General features: G+C 45.5%; 1 protein-coding gene across 4 annotated transcripts in view; it reads left to right on the top strand.

The window, feature by feature from the left end:
• The window catches only part of RALGPS1 (Ral GEF with PH domain and SH3 binding motif 1), a 277,259-nt gene that overhangs the window by 108,296 nt on the left and 149,546 nt on the right, over nt 1-19,417 (top strand). For all 4 annotated transcript variants that reach the window (XM_057313764.1, XM_057313765.1, XM_044389615.3 and 1 more), the window contains exons 8-9: nt 2,007-2,099; nt 16,848-16,974. In XM_057313764.1, coding sequence (XP_057169747.1) covers nt 2,007-2,099; nt 16,848-16,974 — 220 coding nt within the window. The remainder of the gene's footprint in view (nt 1-2,006; nt 2,100-16,847; nt 16,975-19,417) is intronic.

Genomic DNA, 19,417 nt, shown 5'->3' on the forward strand with positions numbered 1-19,417 from the left:
CCCATCCAGATCCTAGGCCCGCTAACCTTTACTGATGCCCTTCTGAGTCGGGCATCATAGCAGCCACTGTACTGACATGATCTTGTTTGGTGTTCACATTGTTGTTCTCCCACTTCTAGAGGAGGAAGGGGAGGTTCTGAGAGGTAAGTGCTCAGGCCCAGGGCCTTACAGTGAGTGAGCTCGAGCGTGTCTCTTTGCCTTCAGGGGAGCTGCTCTGCTGCCCCTCTTGGGAAGGTTGAGGGGATCCATCCATAAGTATGTCAGGGGCAACAGACACTTCCACGTCATGTGCATTCTGAAGTGCTTGGGACCATGCTGGGGCTGGGTTTAACGATGCTTGTTACTGTCCGTGAGTTCATGCTGGGCCACGGGAGAAAGCAGGATGAAGTTCTAGTCCTCCGGTGCTTCCAGGAAACGAGTTTGCAGTCCCTCTCCAAGGAATCCAAAACGATCCCTCCTTAACGTCTGCCGTCTTCCAGCGGTGGCTCAGTGTTGGCACTGTGCCCTGAGTGTGTTCTTGTGCACGCCCCTCCTTCCTCTGGGCCTTAGTTTCCCGTCTGCGAAATGAGAGGGGTGGATTAGGTGATCTCCCAGAGGACCTTCAGCTCTAAAAGAAATTGTGTGGCAGGCATAGCAATTCAGATACATAGGATGAAATTCAGTCCTCTCAGAGAATCAATTATTATACACAGGGAACAATTAGAGATTATTACAAGATGTGTGAAAGGAAGTATTAACTTGTGTGGTAAGGGAGAAATCCCTGAGTAGGAACAGAGCCATGAGGACTAGGCATAAGGGCTTTTTATTCATTCACTCGTTCAGTAGGCCCTACTGTGCGCTGTGTGAGGTGCTAGGGATATGGTGGCAGATGAGCTTCACCCCTGCTCTCAGGGAGCACAGGGTCCAGGGCGAGAGAGAAGCAGGTAAAAGCAGCTACAGCCCAGTGTGCTAAGGAGATGCACAGACTGCGGTGGGAACACACACACAGGGTCCCCAGTCTCCCTAGATTTGGGAACAGGGTTAGGAAAGACATACTTGAGGAAGGGGCGTCTGAGCTTGGTAGAACCCAAGACAAGTGCGGGGACAGGCAGGGGAGAAGTCTTCCCGATAAGGGATGAGCAGCCCACAAGGCACAGAGCACTCACCCTAGTGCCAGGTGCTGGTCTGGCGCTTTGCACGCACCATCCCGTGTAGCGCCCATGCCGTGGTTAACTTCCTCATTGAAGGCGTGAGCACGCCAGGGCGCCGGCAACTCATGGCAGGACACACGGGTGCTGGGAGCTGGGATTGAACCAGGTCTCTTGGTTCCATGGAGCTCACTCACTAGCCCAAACTGCACTGGCTCCCAAGAGTGAGAAGTAAACCCCAGTCCCGTTAGCAGATTTCCCTCAGCACCAAACCTAGAACAGAGCAGTTACGTCTTTCTGTACTTACTCTCGGCCGTGTCTCCTACTGTTGTCTTCCATGGTGAGGAACTTGTGTGAGACTGAATTGAATCCAAATATTCTTACCACCGTGGAGCACGGTTAAGTGACTGAGAGGCCAGAGCTCTGTCTTCCTAGCAGAGGGGGATCACGCAGATGGGTGGCAGCTTCCCTCAGCCCCTCTCGTTCCGGGTGTAAGGTAGTCGCAGAAGACCCACGTGGATATTGTTGGCATAGCCGAGGCTTCAGTTTACGAAAGCCTGCTGGGACAGTTCCAATTCGTCTGGAAAAAAGAACATAAAGGACATTATCAAACCATATCCCGCACCATGGTTCTGTCCAGCAACCAGACTAGTCAGCTTACAAAATTTTGCAAGTGTTTGAGATGCAGAATCACCTTTTGACGATTTGAAAGCGAAAGAGCATATGGTTTCTATGAACTCCATAGAACTATATTTTCTACATGAGATATTTTTAAGTATAATTGAATTTCATGAATATGACAACATTTGGTAACACTTGAGCATGTTTTTGTTCTGTTGTTTGTAGCAGCAAAATAATCTATTCCATATCTTTTTTCAGAAACTTCTAGAACTCAACAACCTTCATTCTCTCATGTCCGTGGTATCAGCATTACAAAGTGCACCCATCTTCAGGCTGACAAAAACCTGGGCTGTAAGTTAATTCCTTTGATTTTGGCTCTTGTTTCACGGTGAAGTTCTTCAGTGGTGAAGCCCCCGAAGGCTTACTCTCTCTGCCCTTTGCTGGTCACAGAGGATTACCGTGGGTTCCCTGGACATCCTGTCTCCTTCAGGGAGCGCAGCCCCATTTTGGGATGAGGAAGCTGTGAGGATACAACATGGCTGAGGCCAGAGCTCCCTCGAGTGGACCTTCCTGGACCCATAAGGTTACATGTAGAGGCTGGGTCAGTGACATGACTTCTGCCCTCCACTTGGCTGGCATTCTTCTCTGACAGGCTCCGAATTGCCCTTAGGAAGGTCTCTGGGCTGATGATTCGCAGCTACCCTGGGTTGCTGGCCATATAGCTACAAGGCTCTCTGGAGAGACCTGTGGCCCTCATGTAGAGAGAAGTGGGGTTTTGTTTTGTTTTTATTCCTGAAGGCCATGGATAATTTCAGCTCAGAGGTGGAGTCTGATAGTTATATAATTGAGTCTGTAGGAAAGTTTTTCTGCTGTAAAAATACTTTAAAAATATCTCAGACCTCTTTATCCTCCTTAGCTTGGCGCAGTGCCTGACATGGGGGAAGTAATTGCTATTTCCATAGCTCGTTAGCATTCACCTCCTGGCCCGCCTGGTCCAGGGTCTCTCCCACAGCCACACAGCCCAAGCCTTTCAAGACCTGTTTATGTCCCACGGAACTGAAGGAAACTATATGAAATTGTCAGCTGTGCTTCTGCAACTCATTTCCGAACTTCTTTCTGCCAGTCTGTGGGGCTGGGCTCAGTTTCATACTTGGCTAATTCAGGGGCCTTTAAAACACTTAGGGATTATGTTGTAGGTGATCAGAAATGAGCCTTGTTTTTTTAAATTGCTGTTTTCCATAGACCTAGCCCTAGCAAAGTGGAGCGAGACATCTTAGCCTGGAGTCAGAAACTGGGTTTGTGTTCAGCCGCTGTTCAGAGCATGACTTCGGTGGGACTTGTTTCCCTCTATCGACTCAGAGGTTGGCCTAGATGAGTGGTTTTGTGTCATTGCTTCGTGGAGCCCCAAGGGTTCCGTGGAGCTGCTTGAGGGCCACCAGGGCTGGGGGAGAGGAGGGAGGTGCCGAGTAGACACCTCGGCACTGTTTCCAGCAGAGCAACTCTGTTTGCTGCAGTTTGATGTCCTGGGCTCCTGGGTGGATTTCAGCTCGGCAGTGGCTTGAGAGCTTGAAAGCAAGTTTGGAAGCCACTGGTCTTTCCCGTCGTTGCCAGACCTGTGAGTCCCTGAGTCCATCTGAGCCATGAGGCTTTTTTCAAAAGTTGCCTACAGAGTCTTTTTCAAATGAATTTTCCATTATTTAGATGCAGTTCTTGTTTCTTGGGCTGCTGGGAGCCATGTGCGGACTCAGAGAGATGAATTACAAATCTCGGCGTGCACAGACCTCCCTGTCAGCTATGTGGTGGCTCTCCATGACCCGCAGAAACTGTGTCATTGGTAAGGGCAGCCAGGGAGTCTCGCAGGCCCCCTCTCGCCCACCTGTCCTGTTGACCCTAGGACAGTGGTTGGCACAGAGCGTGGAGAAATGGACGGGGCCAAATTCATCCTTTTTCACCTTCATCCAGATCACCCCAGCCCAGCGGAATCGGCAGCTGCGTCCCTTCCTGACACTCTCTCCACACCTGTCATTACAAGCACACAGCACATCTGCTCTGTGGTTTTGTTGACAGGTCTTCCTCTCCCTCAGACTGCCTTCTTTCATGATGAGGTCTGATTCTTCTTTGTATCCCTGGTGTCCAGCCGAGTATAGGCTTGTGGTTTAGATCGCCTATGTCTGTTGTGCTGAATCTGATTCTTCATTTGCTATTATTTCTGGTAATGGGTTTAGCCGTAGAAATATTGCCAAAACAGAGCTGTGTCCCTTCTCCCCACCTTTCCATTGACCTGGTACTGGGGAGACCTCACGGGCCCACAGAGCAAGGGGGAGCAGGAGCATGGGCGGCCCTGCCGTAGCAGCCCAGAGGGTCAGTGCTTTTGTAGTCGTCATTTTTAAAAAAAGGATTTATTTATTTTTAGAGAGAGAGGAGGAGGTGGGGAGGGCAAAGGGAAGGGAGAGAGAAACCCACGCAGACTGCACTGAGCGCAGAGCCTGACGTGGGGCTCTGTCTCATGACCCTGAGATCGACCTGAGCCGAAACCAAGAGTCGGACACTTTAACTGACTGCGCCACCCAGGTGTCCCTAGAGTCTTCATTTTTTAGAGAAGGAAACTGAGGTGCAGTGGCCCGACAGAGATCCCAGGGCTGGCAATTGCCAGCGCTGGTGTGATGCAGCCTTGCCTGACTGGCGACACAGTCCATGTTCTCGGCCAGTGCGCTCGATGGCTGGTCGGTGATGGAGCCTGATGTCGGAATCCGGCTGAGCACAGGGCAGAGAGAAATAGGCACACACATTGGGAAGTGAGGCTGACACTCGGGCCCTCAGGGGCAGGGTGTGACTCGCTCCTCGAGTGCTGTCCCTGGGTGGCACTGAAACCCTGGATATCTGGGAAACCCGGACAGAAGGGAGTTATGGGTGTGGGCGGAGACCTGCTACTTGGTTGCACCATGGATGAGCTCCAGTGAGGGCCAGTTGGTCGTTAGCTGTAGGGCAGGGCAGCCCGTTGAGCTGTCCATGGCTGACTGCGGAGTGCCAGCAGCTGAGTGGGTTGGGATGGGTTGGAGACTGACACTGAGGACAGGCTCCCACATAGTAGGCCCTAATAAATGCTGGCTCATGTGCAAACAGGGAGGGAGTCACCTTCTGCTGGCCTGGAAAAGCACAGGCAGGGTCTGATTCATCCCAGCACTGGGGCCTCTTGGGAGTACTGGCTGCCTCAAGGCCATGCGACGTGAGCAAGACAGAATCGGTCAATTCTGGTTTCCTGAGTATGTGCTACCGTGCGGCTCATATTCATTCTGCAAATCAAATATTTACCGAATGCTTCCTCCATGCCAGGCCTTGAGGCTACGGTCAAGGGCCCTGTCTTTATGGGCTTTTGTGTTGTTCGGAGGAGACAGACACATTATTGAGGGAGGATAAACACATGTCCCGGCTTGCTGGTATAAGAAGTGATGGATAAACGTTCTTAAGTGTGTGAAGCAGTGAGCGAAGAACTGTCCGATGGGAATGGGAGTAACACAGGAGACCAAGACAGGAGGGTGTGAGAGAGGATGACTGGGGTTTGCTGGAGCATGGGGCTTCAGGGAAGGTCTTTCTGAGAAGGAAGACTGCGTTAAGTTGAGGCCTGAGTGACACAGGGAGCCGGCCGTGCCAGGATCAGCATACAGCCAGTGCAAAGACCCACAGTGGGCAGAAACTTGGTGCCATCCAGAAACTCCGAGCCAGTGTGGCAGGGGCACTGTGGGCCAGGAGGAGATTGATACAAGATGCCGTGGATGGGCAACGGGCCCGCCGCAAAGGGCTTACAGCCCAGGACAGGAGTTAGGTTCTATTTCAAGTGCACGGAGCCGGACATGATCTGGCTTACAGCTGCTTTTCGGTTTTTGTTTTTTAAATTACTGTTGCTACTGTGTGGAAAACAAGCTAAGCGGGAGTGCAGGGGGTCAAGATGGGAAATGGGGCCTGGTCCGGAGGTCAGGCAGTATCCAGGAGTGAGGTGGTATTGGTTGGGATGGGGGGGTGACAGGACACAGGAGAGGAGGAGACCGATAGGGGAGCCATTCTGAGGGCAGACCTGGCAGATTGTGTGGTGGGATGTTGGAGAGGAGGAAAAGATAGGAATGAAGAGGATTTCTAGGTTTGGGGCCTGAGCAGCTAGGATGATGGTGGAGCCTTTTCTCTGATCAGAGTGGTCCCAGGAGGAGGCTGACTTACTCACGAGTGACCTGGGGGTATGGAATTCCTGGAGTTTGGGTGAGTCACTCTTTACAGTAATTATAGTCATGTGCTACACACACACACACACACACACACACACACACACACACGCTCTGCTGGCTCTCTGCATGTTCCTATCATGATTTTCTCTCCTCTGCTGAATTGATCCAGGCAGTTTGACTCATCGGCAGCGGCAGGGGGAATTCATAGCCACTGGGCCAGGCGGCCTGGTCTGCAGGGTGCGGACCTGGAAAGGGAACCTCCTGGTAGTGGGGCTCTCACTTCAGACACCTGGGGGCACGGGGTCATCAAGCATTTTGGAGAACAGCCACTTTGCAAATGTCCTGAGAAGGCAGATGTGTGGCATTCACATATTTCGGGCTTGTGAGTCTTTTATTCAGGAAGTGCCTCTGCTCCCTGTGTCTGATGTTGTTGAGAAGGTGGTGATGGGCATGGGCTGCCTCTTTCAGGCTTTCCTGAGCTTTGGCTCAGTAGGAGGCAAGATGGGTGAGGCGGTGAGGATATGGAGGGCAGAGGAAACCGATGTTTGCGCCTCCGATTACCCATTCCCCTGTCCTTCCTCATAGCCATGCCTGCGTTGCTTCTCAGAAGGTCCCAGTCATGAACTGTGCTGACATTTTCACCCTCACCTTCCTTACGTTGCCACAACATTGGACACCTCATCACCCCCTTCTTGAAAAATCTCCGTCCCTTGGCTTAGTCCTCTTCTCACTGTTCTGACAGCTGGCTCCTCCCTAACTGCTTTTGTTCCTCTCGCCCACTGGATGGAAGTGTTCTGCGAGGCTCTGACCCCAATTCCCGCCCTCCCATCCGCTTCCTGTCCCTTGGGGATCCAACAGCACGGAGAGCTTCACCATCACTTCTGTGCCCAGTGGAGGCTGTCTCCTCAGCTCACACTCAGCCTCCTTCTGCAGCCCTAGACCCACGTTCCCACGCCTGCTCCGCACAGCCCTCTGCTTGCATGTTCCTTTGACAGCTCACGCTTGGCATGTCTGAAATCAAGCTTTGGTTTCCAGGAAGTGATCGTGAATGCCAGAAGACTCTCTTAGCAGATTGTGTTTTGGACGTTGAGGCAATATGGTAGACGGAGCTGACAGGGAATAAGCCCCTCCTTCCCGATTGCCTGCTCCAAACACACAAACACAAATAAATGCTGGATAAAATACAACCAAATTAAAAACCAAGATGCAAAGCCGAAACCAGAAGCCAAGAAAGGGAAGTCACCATGTGCTAGAAATAAAGCGTGCTCTCAGAGTCAGCACCGTGAGCACAGTTGAAAAGAAACCGCTGTGCGTCGGCTTTGCAGCTGGCACTAGGGTTCTCCTGTGCACATGGGTGGAGGGTCCAGGTTGCAGGCCCCATGCACATGGGGGGCTGGAACTCAGCTACCCATAGGAACCCGAAAACCCTCAAGTGTCACCCATCAGAACATCTCTGTCCAGCCTGGGGGAGCACCATGAAAGCATGAGTAAAAAAAGTCACCTATGGGAGACTGTCACCCCAGCCTGTACCTCAGGCAGCTATGGGGTCTGAGTACGCAAGACCTGAATTAGTGTGGGGACCGTAGGCCAGGCAGTGAGGGGCAGTATGTCCCATGGCGATTAAGAGCATAGGCTCCTGAATCAGATACCCAGGCTCACCCTCGGACCTACCTCTATGGTAGGGATTAAACAAGTAAATACATGAGAAAATGTTGAGAACTGTGTCGGGCACGTCGGAAGTGTGTTGGGTGAGTATTTGTTGCGGCTGTTACTGTTGTTAGCATTATTTTTGACTCTTCTTGACTGTTCTCAAGTAAGCCAGGCCCAGTTACCTCTGACCTGAGATCATCACTATCTTTGGGCTACTCTCCTTGCCCCTGGTCTCTCTGGCCATTCCTCACACCACTGCTGGAGTGATCGCCCCGGAAGAGCTCCAGTGTCTTCACTTTCCTGATCAAAGACCGTTTTTCGTACTCCCCTGCCCCTTGCTTGGTTGCGGGCTCTGCGCCCACCACTGCTGCGAAGCGGGAAGTTCTGATATAACCCTTTTGGTGCCGTTCTTTTTAACCTGCCATTTGAACATTCACTCACCACCCCCAGTTTTATAATAATGCGTATATTAGTCAGCCAATTTTTAACTATCATTTGGATTCCTAACCCTGGACTCCGGCGATCCCTGAGAGTCAGCGGAGATGCAGAGCGAAGTATGTTTTTAGCGTTGCCATTTGGAAACCACGGACATATGATGACCATTTTGGCTACTTGTTCTACTCTCCCGATACTTCCCCTCAACTTGCAAACGGAGCACCGATCTCGAGTCGCTCAGCATGAGCAGCAAATACTAATCAAAGGGGGAAGAATGAGCTGCTTGTGGCCGTGTACCAACAGGAAAAACAGATAAGAGGATTGGTATGTCTCGGGTGTTTTTTTTTGGGGGGGACTTGTATTTGGTAGTGTGGTACTTAAAGAATGCTCACAGGTAGTGAGCCTGCTGCAGAGCGTAGAGGACACAGTAGAGGCATTTTGGCAATGGCAGCAAATACTGAAAGGTTCCATACCTACTTCACACGTCCTTCCTGACCTCAAAAAACAAACCATACGCCTTTCCGCTGTGGCCAGTGGAGCACCTGCCACCACCAGCAACACAGCCACTCTGTGGCCCAAGTCCTGTGCGGAAGAGACGCAAGAGTGGGCGAGAGGAATTTCCTGTTCGTACACGGCCACAGGCAGCTCATTCTTTCCCCCTTTGATTAGTATTTGCTGCTCGTGCTGAGTGACTCGAGATTGGTGCCCCATTTGCAAGTTGAGCGGAAGTATCGGGACAGTAGAACAAGTAGCCAAAATGGTCATCCTGTGTCCGTGGTTTCCAAATGGCAACGCTAGAAACATACTTTGCCAAGTGGCAAGTTTCCATCTCTCTACGACCTTTCCAGTCTTTTGAAAATTATTGTTATTTTTTAAGTGTAGCAGACACAGAATGTTACAGTTTCGGGTGTACACGGTAGTGATTCAACAAGTGTGTGCGTTATGCTGTGCTCTCCACAAGTGTAGCTACTCTGTCACCATATAACACCGTTGCAGTATCATTAACTGTATTCCTCATGCTCTGCCTTTTATTCCTGTGACTTATTCATTCCATAACTGGACACCCGTGTCTCCCACCCCCTTCACCCATTGTGCCTATCCCCCAAACCCCCTTGTCTGTGGCAACCATTAATTTGTTCTCTGTGTTTACAGGTTTGATTCTGCTTTTTGTTTCTTTGTTTATTTATTCGGTTTCTGAGTAAAATCACATGGCGTTGTCTTTCTCGATCTGACTTATTTCACTTGGCATAACACCCTGTAGGTCCACCCATGATGTCGCAGATGGCACAACCCCATCCTTTTTTATGGCTGCGTAATATTCCATCGTATATAAATACCTCATTGTCCTTATCCATTTGTCTGTTGACGGACTTTTAAGTTGCTTCCATATCTTGGCTATTGTGAATAATGCTGCAGTAGATATAGGAGTGCATCTACCTTTCCAGTCTTGTCCAAAACACATTTCTGCCAAACTGCTGCCCCCTTGAGCATCCCTATGTGTGTTCCTACCTCCAGGCCACTGTTTGTGCTTTTTTTTTTTTTTTTTTTTTTTTTGGCCTTGAAGGCCTCTCCAGCCCTGTCTCTGCTGGTTGAAATCCTTAGAGACCTGTTTCTCTGACCACCTCTTCTTGAAGGTCCTCCTTCCCATAATGGAGTTTGTTCTCTCCAGAGCCCTCTCATATTGTTTCTGACCCTTCCTATCTTAGCTAGCCATTTTCATTATTCAACCAGGTTGGACAAGTGGGGATACACATTTGATGCTTGACTGACTCACCTACCCAGACCAACTCTGGAGCCAGGATGGGCCCTTGGTAGGCTTTGATTTGGGGATGAGTCTCAGCCTTCTGGCTCTAGTTTGGGGGCTTTGTGAGAATGTCTCCCTGGGTTACTATGAGCAGAATTTTTAAAAATTTAGCAAATTTACTGGAAACACATAAAAATTGTCCTAGAAGATTATATATTACATATGTATGCACATGAATGTATGTATATATATGTGTGTGTGCATGTAAACTGTTAAAGGATCATATTTTTAAAAGGTCAACTCATGACTCATATAGATATAAAATGAATACTTGCCAAAGATTTTAACTCATTAATTAATGAGAGAACGAGTAAGATATTATAACCAGTAACATATTATCAAAAGAGAATCCAGAATACTATACTTTCATAGTTACCTAAGGAATGCCAAAATAATTTTTAAAAGATTTTATTTATTCATTTGAGAGAGAGCGCACACAACAGGCGGAGTGGCAGAGGGAGAGGGAGAAGCAGGCTCCCTGCTGAGCAGGGAGCCTGATGCGGGACTCGATTCCAGGACCTGAGCTGAAGGCAGACGCTTAACCAGCTGAGCCACCCAGGCACCCCAGAATGCCAAAATAATTTTTAAAATGGCTACAAAACTGGTATTCCCAGGGTGATAATCAGTGACATTTCATGAGACATAATTTGCCTGTCTGTGGACATGACTACATTTTCCGCAAGTTAACCTCTATCCGTACAGAGTTTCAGAAGGCCTTAGTCAAAGACAAACAGGGACAGACAGCTAGCCCGGGTACCTCTGAAGTTTCCAAGTCACAGGTTTCCCTTATCTTACTTACGACAGGCTCCGTCGCAAATAGTTTACATTAGATACGTGACTATAGCTTATTTATTTTTCAGACACTGATAGTTTGAATCAAAAGAGGTAAAAATGACTTCTTCTAAGTGCCCTTGTTTTACTCTGTACTCATTCCATACTCAGTCTGCGCAACCCATCGGTCCATAGATTGTCCACAGCACTACAAATTCTTTCCATACCAACAGTAGACACTGGAATTGAATTAGAATTTTGAGCCAGTTTTAACATATTTGGAGCAACAGGCTCTTTGTTGAAAAGCATTTCCACGTATCAAGAAATGTTATTCTGTTGGAAAGCATTTCCATGTATCAAGAAAAGTTACTCTGTCAAGGCGAGGGAACAAGATACCAGTGTCCTCATAAAGACGATTTGGAGGGACTTTTTCTTTTTCCCTCCATGGAGACAGCTTCCAGATTTGAGCTATTTACCAGATGAGGGAAGTTTTCATCATTAGTCAAATACAACTGCCACATGTAGGTTCTCAGAGTGTGTGTGATAAGGGAAATTTCCAAAAGCAACCTATTTGACCAAGATTTGTGATCTTCCTGGCTTTTGACCCTGTGGTTTCTGAGTCCCATTTATCCCACGCAGCTGACACTAGGCATCATGAAAATTAGGTAATATCAGTATCCTGGGGCTTGATTTTTACTTTGTAATTCTAGTGTACTTTGCGTCTGTGGTCACAGACCCTTGCTCAATTCTAATGTTGTATATTTTTGCTTTTTGCCCTATTTGTAGAGAGGGTTTATCTGTTTTGTTGATATAAAAAGTAGTTATTGGGTTTAGTTATCATTTGTGTAGATTTGGCGTTCAGTTTTGTTTTGTAACATATCAATTTCTAATTTTATTTACTAATTGATTTCCCTTACTTACCGCCCACGCATTTTCCTAGCTTCTTGAGTTGAATGTTTAGTTCGTTTATATTCTCACTTGTTTAATTTGAAGAGTTTAAAACCATGCATTTTCCTCTCAGTACAGTTTTGGCCTCATCACATAGCTTAACATATGGTTTCTCATTGTTTGTGGTTTGTAAACAGTCCATAATCCTGGCTTTTATTTTTTTCTTTTACCCAAGAGTTACTGGAGTTTTCAAAATATTCCAAAGATTTGGATTTTTTAAGTTACCATTGTTAGTTTTTCCATTCTTTTATTCAACAAATACTCAGGCAATGCGCTCTCTGTTTTGGGAGCCATATCAGATTTGGGGAATGGTGGCGTGAACAGAGCCAGCATGGCTGCTGCCTTCGTGGGATTTGCTGTTTGCTGAGGGAGACACATGTAAGTGCACAACTAACCCCAGTCATTATTAATATTGTGGAAGAAATCTCAGGGTGCCTCATGGCTTCAGCTTTGCCAGAAGTGAAGTTGCCTGTTATAGTTAGTGAACTCTTTCCTGATCTTATCTTTCTTTCTTTTTTAAAAGATTTTATTTATGTATTTGAGAGAGAGAGAGAGCAAGCACAGGAGCGGGGGGGGAGGGGCAGAAGGAGAGGGAGAAGCCGACTCCCCGCTGAGCAGGGAACCCCATGCAGGGCTCAATCCCAGGACCCTGGGATCATGACCTGAGCCAAAGACAGACGCCTAACTGACTGAGCCACTGAGGCGCCCCTTGATCTTATTTTCTTACGTCTTTTCCTGAGCATGAATGCTTTCAGTATCTGTTTGACTCTGGCGGCAAATAATTTATTTTCTTGTATATGGTTTTGATGGCTCCTTCCTGAGGCTTCCCTCAAGTCTGAAATCTCAAGGACCCTCAATTTGTGTGAGGTTTTCAGTTTATGGCTCTAGTTGTAATAAAAATTTAAAACATGCTTGAATAAATGCTGTTAATTTTTTTGAATAAACAAACTCTATATTTAAAAAATTAAGGCTTGAAAGAATTTTTTCAGCTCAATACAGGCACATTAATTTTAAAAATCACTAAGTACAGAAAGGCTTAGTGAAACAATTAAGACTCATTGATCCATCCTCCATATCCCATTCCCCAAGGGCAACCACTTCCAGTTCCTTAGTGGTTTCTTCTGGTAGTTTCTGTCACATTTTCACCAATGTGCTTTTGGTGCAATTTCTTGACCCATTTGCTTTAGATTATAGTTGGTGATTTTTTTGTATGGTGGATGTTGGTTTAGTTTTCCTGAACTACCTTCTGTCTTCAAAAACGCTCATGTTACTGGGGCACCTGGGTGGCTCAGTTGGTTAAGCATCTGACCCTTAATTGCAGCTCAGGTCCATCTCAGGGTCGTGAGTTCAGGCCCTGTGTTGGGCTCCACACTGGGCATGGAACCTACTTAAAAAAACAAAACAAAGCATCCATGTTACTATAGTTAAATCACTTTTGTTAAAGGAGTAGTCAGTGTTTTAGTTACTAGGAATGTGTGAATACAGTTCTCTGTATAGTCAACTAGTAAACTATGAGTAACGTGTCCTTCCTGAAACACCTTTTTGTTTCCCTGGAATTTCTGATTCCCTTAAAAAAAAATTCTTATTCTAACTACCATCTATCTACCAGATAAAATATATAATGTTACATAACATAGTATTATAGTGTTATATAATTATAATATAATATTATAGTATATCATATATATTACAGTATTATAGTATATCTAATGTATAATAGTGAATATATGTTACATGATATATGTATAATATCCGGTAGATAGATGGTATGTCTGGTAGATACATACACACATACATATATACAATATCATTATGTATATTTTACCAGATTTTTATATAACACAGTTGACCCTTGAACAACATGGGTTTGAACTGCGTGTGTCCACTTACATACAGAATTTTTTCGATAAATATAGTACGATGCTGTTTATGTATTTTCTCTTCTTTATGATTTTCTTAATGTTTTCTTTTCTCTAGCTTTCTTTACTGTATGAATACAGTATATGATACATATACAAAATATGTGTTAATTGTTTATATTGTCAGTAAGGCTTCTGGTCAACAATAGGGTGTTAGTAGTTAAGTTTTTGGGGAGTTAAAAGTTATATGTGGATTTTTGACTGTGTAGGTGGTCAGCTCCCTAACCCCTGCGTTGCTCAAGGTTCAACTATATATATATAATTAATATAATTTTAGATTTTTATTATATATAATAAACTTATTTTATAGTGTGAGACATTTGCATAATATGTAAAATCTTAAAAGCATTTTATTTATTTTAATTTTTTATTATGTATAATAAATAGATCTGTTTCCTCCCCCAAACATCTATCCTATCAGGTTTTCTACTGAGCCTTCTCTTTCTCTGGAGACATCTCTTCCAGGGCTGATACTATGTGAACCAGTCGTTCTGAAGGGTGGTTGTTCATCTGTCATCCCAGAGCCTCCATTTACTACTCCTGGATTGGAGCCACTGTTTCCTGTATCCCATATCTTCCTGTATTTGGTTTATTCCTTTATTTTGCTAGAGGAAGTTCTCAAGTAGATTTCAAATACATGCATGGGAAATGGATGTTCTCGGTCTTCTGGCATCCTTTGCATTACTACTCAGTAATCAGATGCCATCCTGAATTTCATTTGTGGGCACAGAATGGATTAGATGAGTGAAGTTAACCAGATCCAGCCCTTCTGAATGTCTGTGAATGTGTGTAGATGGTAGGGGTGGGGGAGGCGTGGTGAGGGGGTTGGTAGGAAGTATGTGTACAGAGGCAAGGTTAACAGGGGGGGTATGACCTGGAGAAGCCTGGTTTTAAATTTAGGAAGCATGCAAATGTGGCTACCTTTGGTTGTCTCACTCTGCTAAAGAACCCCAGTTGTTGGTTTGAAGTCAATGTACAGGGTGATTTTCAGGAACATCCCTCAGGCCTCTAACTTCATATTGGCCTGATTATATCCATCTGTCCATATCCAGGACATAGACGACAGGCTGATCACCTCTGCGGTACCATGCATAGAGGCACTTGACAGGATAGGCAGGTAGGCTGGACCTGGACAGGGGGACATGGGCAATCCCCCGCTGGGTCCAGGGAACCAGTGGTGGGAGCATTGGATGGCAGCATGGCTCGGCTGCAGTGTGCAAGGATAACAGGGATTTGTTTGACTGCTGCATGAACATGGGTGATTGCCAAAGAATTCAGTGGGGTTCTAGGTTGCATTTAGTAGAGAAATGACGTCCTGGCCAGCAGAGTGAGGAGTGTGCTCAGCTCTACAATGGGGCAGTTCACAGCTAGATATCTGGTTCTGATCTGGGTGTATGTTGTTCTGTAGTGAATTTCTCATCCTTAAATGTTCATTTCAAATGCTCCTCTCTCTGTAGAGCTTTCCTTGATGCCTTCCTTGACCATAATTGATTTATTTGTCTGGATTCTTGGTCTCTATTTGCTTACCTCGCTGCTATAATATACGTCCCTCTCCTCTATTGAGTGGCATTCCCCAAGGATTCTCAGGCCGGTCGCTTGATCTCTGTGATGTTGAACCTGCTGGTTCTGGCTTCGTCTGTGTCGCTGGGCTTTGTAAAGATCAGATGAGGTGTACATTATGGTAGACAAAAAGCGAATGGGAGGTCGTGTTATTTCCTGTGCATTTATTTGTTCACGAGATAGTGAGTAGCAGCTTCAGAGTTGCAAGCCAGTTAAGCAGCCATGTCCCTAGCGTCTGTGTAGCATCTCTGCTTTCATGTGTCCTGAATTTCTCAGTGGGGGGAAAAAGCTTGCTGTTTATTTTCGAACTTCTTCAGCACTGGGACCTTTTTTTTCAGCTAATTCTTTTGCCTCCTTCCCTGAAGTCCTTAAGCTGTCACTGCTTAGCTGGGCCTTCATACGGCTGCATCCTCTGTGACTCTGGAGGCCGAGGATCAAGGAAGTGGGCAGGGCCTGCCCCGAGCAGTTTGGGCTCTCTGGTGCACTAGACGTGGCCTGAGTCTGGGATTTGCAGACCCAGGTCCTAGGAACTGCACTGTATTTGTACTAAACCAAAGGGATTACTTGAGTATAAAAGGCCTGCTTCCCCTGGTGCTGGACAGTGACTGTCCCACTTCTCCATGCTGCATGATGGGGCAGTTGAACACTGGCTGATGGATGTGGCAGGGCTATAGGCCCACATCCTTGTATTGACCATCAGGGCCGCAAAACCAAGCTTGACCAGCGATACCCCATAGATCCTGCTGGGCTCAGCCATTGATCTCAAATCCTGGAGGCACTGGGTTCTGGAAGCTGAAATTGAGGAAGCTCCCAACACCAGCCACATGCTGGGTCAAAGCCAGCCCTCTCCGAGTGACCCTCCCCCAAATCCTCTTAAGAAGCCAGGTCTCCCTGCCTAGACTCCTTTCCTCAAAGCCATTTTATTGAAGGAGCCTTATTGCCATTTCCTGGCACTGGGTCTTGACAACCACAACACGAGTCCTTATCATCAAGTCTGGAAAACCAGAAGTTCAGATTTCCATTCCTTCCTTCTAAGAAGGCACCTTATGTACAATGACCATCCCTTCCCTGGTGACCAAGATTTCCATACTGGAGAGCTCAGTCATAAAGGATCTTTATATACTGTGGCTGTGGGTACCTGCTCAGCCTGTCTTTGCTTAACTAAGCCACCCCGTAGATGGCTGCGTATGGCAAAGAAGTTCCGTGTCTTTGGATTAAAATACTGTTCCCAGTATAAATACAACACAGCTATAAACTGCAGGGAGTCTGGGATAGCCTAGATTGGAGAGGCGGCCTGGCTGTGGGCTCAACACACACGAGTGGACCGTGTCAAATTTCCTGGGGCCTTCAGCAGTGGGGAAGATGGTGAGGAAGGAGCAAGAAGCTGTGGACCCAGGGAGAGACCTGGTGTAGCGCTGTAGAGACTCTGGGGGACCTTTCTCCTGGAATGGGCTTCCCTCTGTGAGCCCCTGCCTTTGCAGGGTCTGTGCGCCCTTGGAGGCAGGTACTGTGAGGGTGTTGTGGCATCATTGAGAATTGTGGACTACACAGCTTTGGAGGACATCTTCCAAGTGTGAGATTCTGTGAAAAATGACAAAATCGAGGCTGTGAAACTTTCATCTCTACAGGCAACAGCCTCTTAAAATCTTCAGTTGTGCCCAGGACTTGGTACACTACAGACATGTCATTTAGGACATTTCCCTCTTTGTGCACAGTTAGCCTCCCCCCCCCCCCCCCAGTTTCTTCTGGTTTATTTCTCTTGTCTCTCATACTCTGTATTTTCTTCTCACTTCAGCTTCTGAATCGAAAAGACAAGACCACCTTTGAGAAATTGGACTACCTGATGTCTAAAGAAGATAATTACAAGCGGACCCGGGAATATATCCGAAGCCTGAAGATGGTCCCCAGTATTCCCTATCTAGGTAGGAATCTAAATTGGCTTATTATTTATTAAGAAACCTGCTGAGTGCCAAGTAAGATGTTTTTACAGTTTCTAGTTGAGAAATTTCCAGAAGCAGCATGGGCCATGGATAAAGAGGTAATTGGTTAGCTCCTCGGATTGGAACAGGCCTTCGATACTTCCCAAGCATGGGAACCTCACTGAGGGCCTTGAAACAAGGGATATTGTACTTCTTATGTAAGTAACCTGTGAATCACAAGTCTCCCCAGCCTACAGCCCAGAAGGGTCACAAGACTTTTACTGGTTCATCCACAGCCTCTTGAACGAGGGGAACTCAGGCCAAAACTCCTCTGCTCTGGGCATTATTAATCTATTTTATAAGGTTTGTACCAGCAAAATTTTAATGATTATTGATTTTTCTGATTAGAAAGTAATACATGGTCATTGTAAAGGATTAGGAGAAGAAAATTAATATCATTTGTCACCCCACATAGATATAATCAGTGTTTTGCATCATATCCTTTCATTTGAGTGGATATAAAAATCCATATTTATAATGAACATTTAATGTTATTACCTATGTTTCTATACTACATCTCAACCCCATTGCATGGATTTGCCAAACTTGAATTTGTTAACATTGACATTTAGGATGACTCAACATTTTTGTTGTTAAAATATTGCAGTGAGCATCCTTATTGCAAAAACCTCTTGCATATGGTTATGATTATTCCCTTACAATAAGTTCTTAGAAGTGTGATTATTGGGTCAAAACATGTGCAGAATTTTGCCTTTTTATGGATGTTTTCAAAAAGCTCTCCATAGAGGCTGTAGGAGCTTATATTTTCATTGCAAGGGGATAAAATCTGTTTTTTCCCATGTAAACAAATACTGTGTATTTTCGTCTGTGTGGTTTTTTTTCTTTTCCTTGCTCTCCTTTTTTTTTCTTTGCCAATTTGATAGGTGAAAAATGCTTCTTGTAGTTTGGATTTCATGGTTATACTAATTTTATGAAAAAATTTTGTCTTTTTATGACCTAAAAGTAGTACTAATAATAGGAAAATTAAGGTTTTATAGAAGTGGCTCCCTAATATTTTCAGAGATCTAGTGTTAATTTCTTGGAAGCACATTTTTGACAACTTGCAAATGTCCTCCATGAACATTGTTTTCTAATTCCTTTTTTTTTTTTTTTTTTTTTGAGAGAAAGAGAGAGAGAGAGCATGAATATAGGGGGAAGGGCAGAGGGAGAGGGAGAATCTTAAGGAGGTTCCATGCCCAGAGATCCCACGACCCTGAGATCATGACCTGAGCCGAAATCAAGAGTCGGATGCTTAACTGAGTCACCCAGGCGCCGCTGCTTTCAAATTCTTTTAAAGTCAATTTGGGAAATATAATTTTCGTAGAAAATTGTCCACTTGACCCAAGTTTTCGAAATTATTTGCATAGAGTTCTTTTCCTCATTTAGTTTTCTGTGACCATGGTTTATGTAATGTTCTCCTATAAATTTTAGCCTCCTATGTATGCATCTTGTATTTGCTTTGCATTCCTGATAGTTTGCATTTTTGTTTTCTCTTTCTTTTTTTTCATTTGCTTTGTCAGAGGTATGTCTGTTGGTCTTCCCAGAGCATTAGACTTCGTTATTTATCAGTTGCGTTGGCCTTCTGCTTTCTAGTTTACTATGTTCTGTCATCCTAAGATGTACTTTTTGTCTCCACACTTGAGCACCTCTGAAGTTGGGGTGCATCTTTCAATTGATGGCAAACAAAGCACTGTGATGTTGTTTAATTGGCAGTGGTTTTTCTTAGTTATACATAAGATAACTGTGTGTTTCAGAATGATGTCCTATATTTGATGAAATATGGAATTTCTGCTTTTATCTTTTATAGTTCATTTCTCCTGTTTTCCTTACATTGTTTTGTTATTTCTGTTAACTACTTTGGTTGTATTATTGGCTCATTTGCATAAATATTACTCTCTCCACTTTAATTTGGAAAACAGTCAAGGGCGTACATTTCGCTCTGATTGCTGCTACATGTTTTGTGATACAGTGTTCTCAGTGATATTCTTTAAGTGTTCTGTGATTATAGTTTCAGTTTTTCTTTTATCCATGTAATAAGGTAATGGTTTTTTAATTTTTAAGGGCTTGAATATTCTTCTTGTTTTCAAATGGTTTTATAGAGATAGAATTTATGTCCCATCCATTTAGAGTGTCCAGTTCAGTGGTTTTTTCAGTCTATTCACAGTTGTGTAGCCATCAGCACAATTTTGCAACATTTTCATCATCCCAAAGACAAACCCCGCACCCGTTAGCGGTCACTCCCTTTTCTTTCTGGCCAGCTCTCTTCTGCCCTCACCCCCAGTCCTTGGCAATCGCCAGTCTACTTTCTGTCTCCATAGATTTGCTTATTCTGGACATTTCATAGAAATTTAATTGCACAGTATGTGGTCTTTTATGACTGGCTTTT

This window comes from Ursus arctos, unplaced genomic scaffold (assembly GCF_023065955.2).
Source record: "Ursus arctos isolate Adak ecotype North America unplaced genomic scaffold, UrsArc2.0 scaffold_18, whole genome shotgun sequence".
NCBI classification, from domain to species: Eukaryota; Metazoa; Chordata; class Mammalia; order Carnivora; family Ursidae; genus Ursus; species Ursus arctos.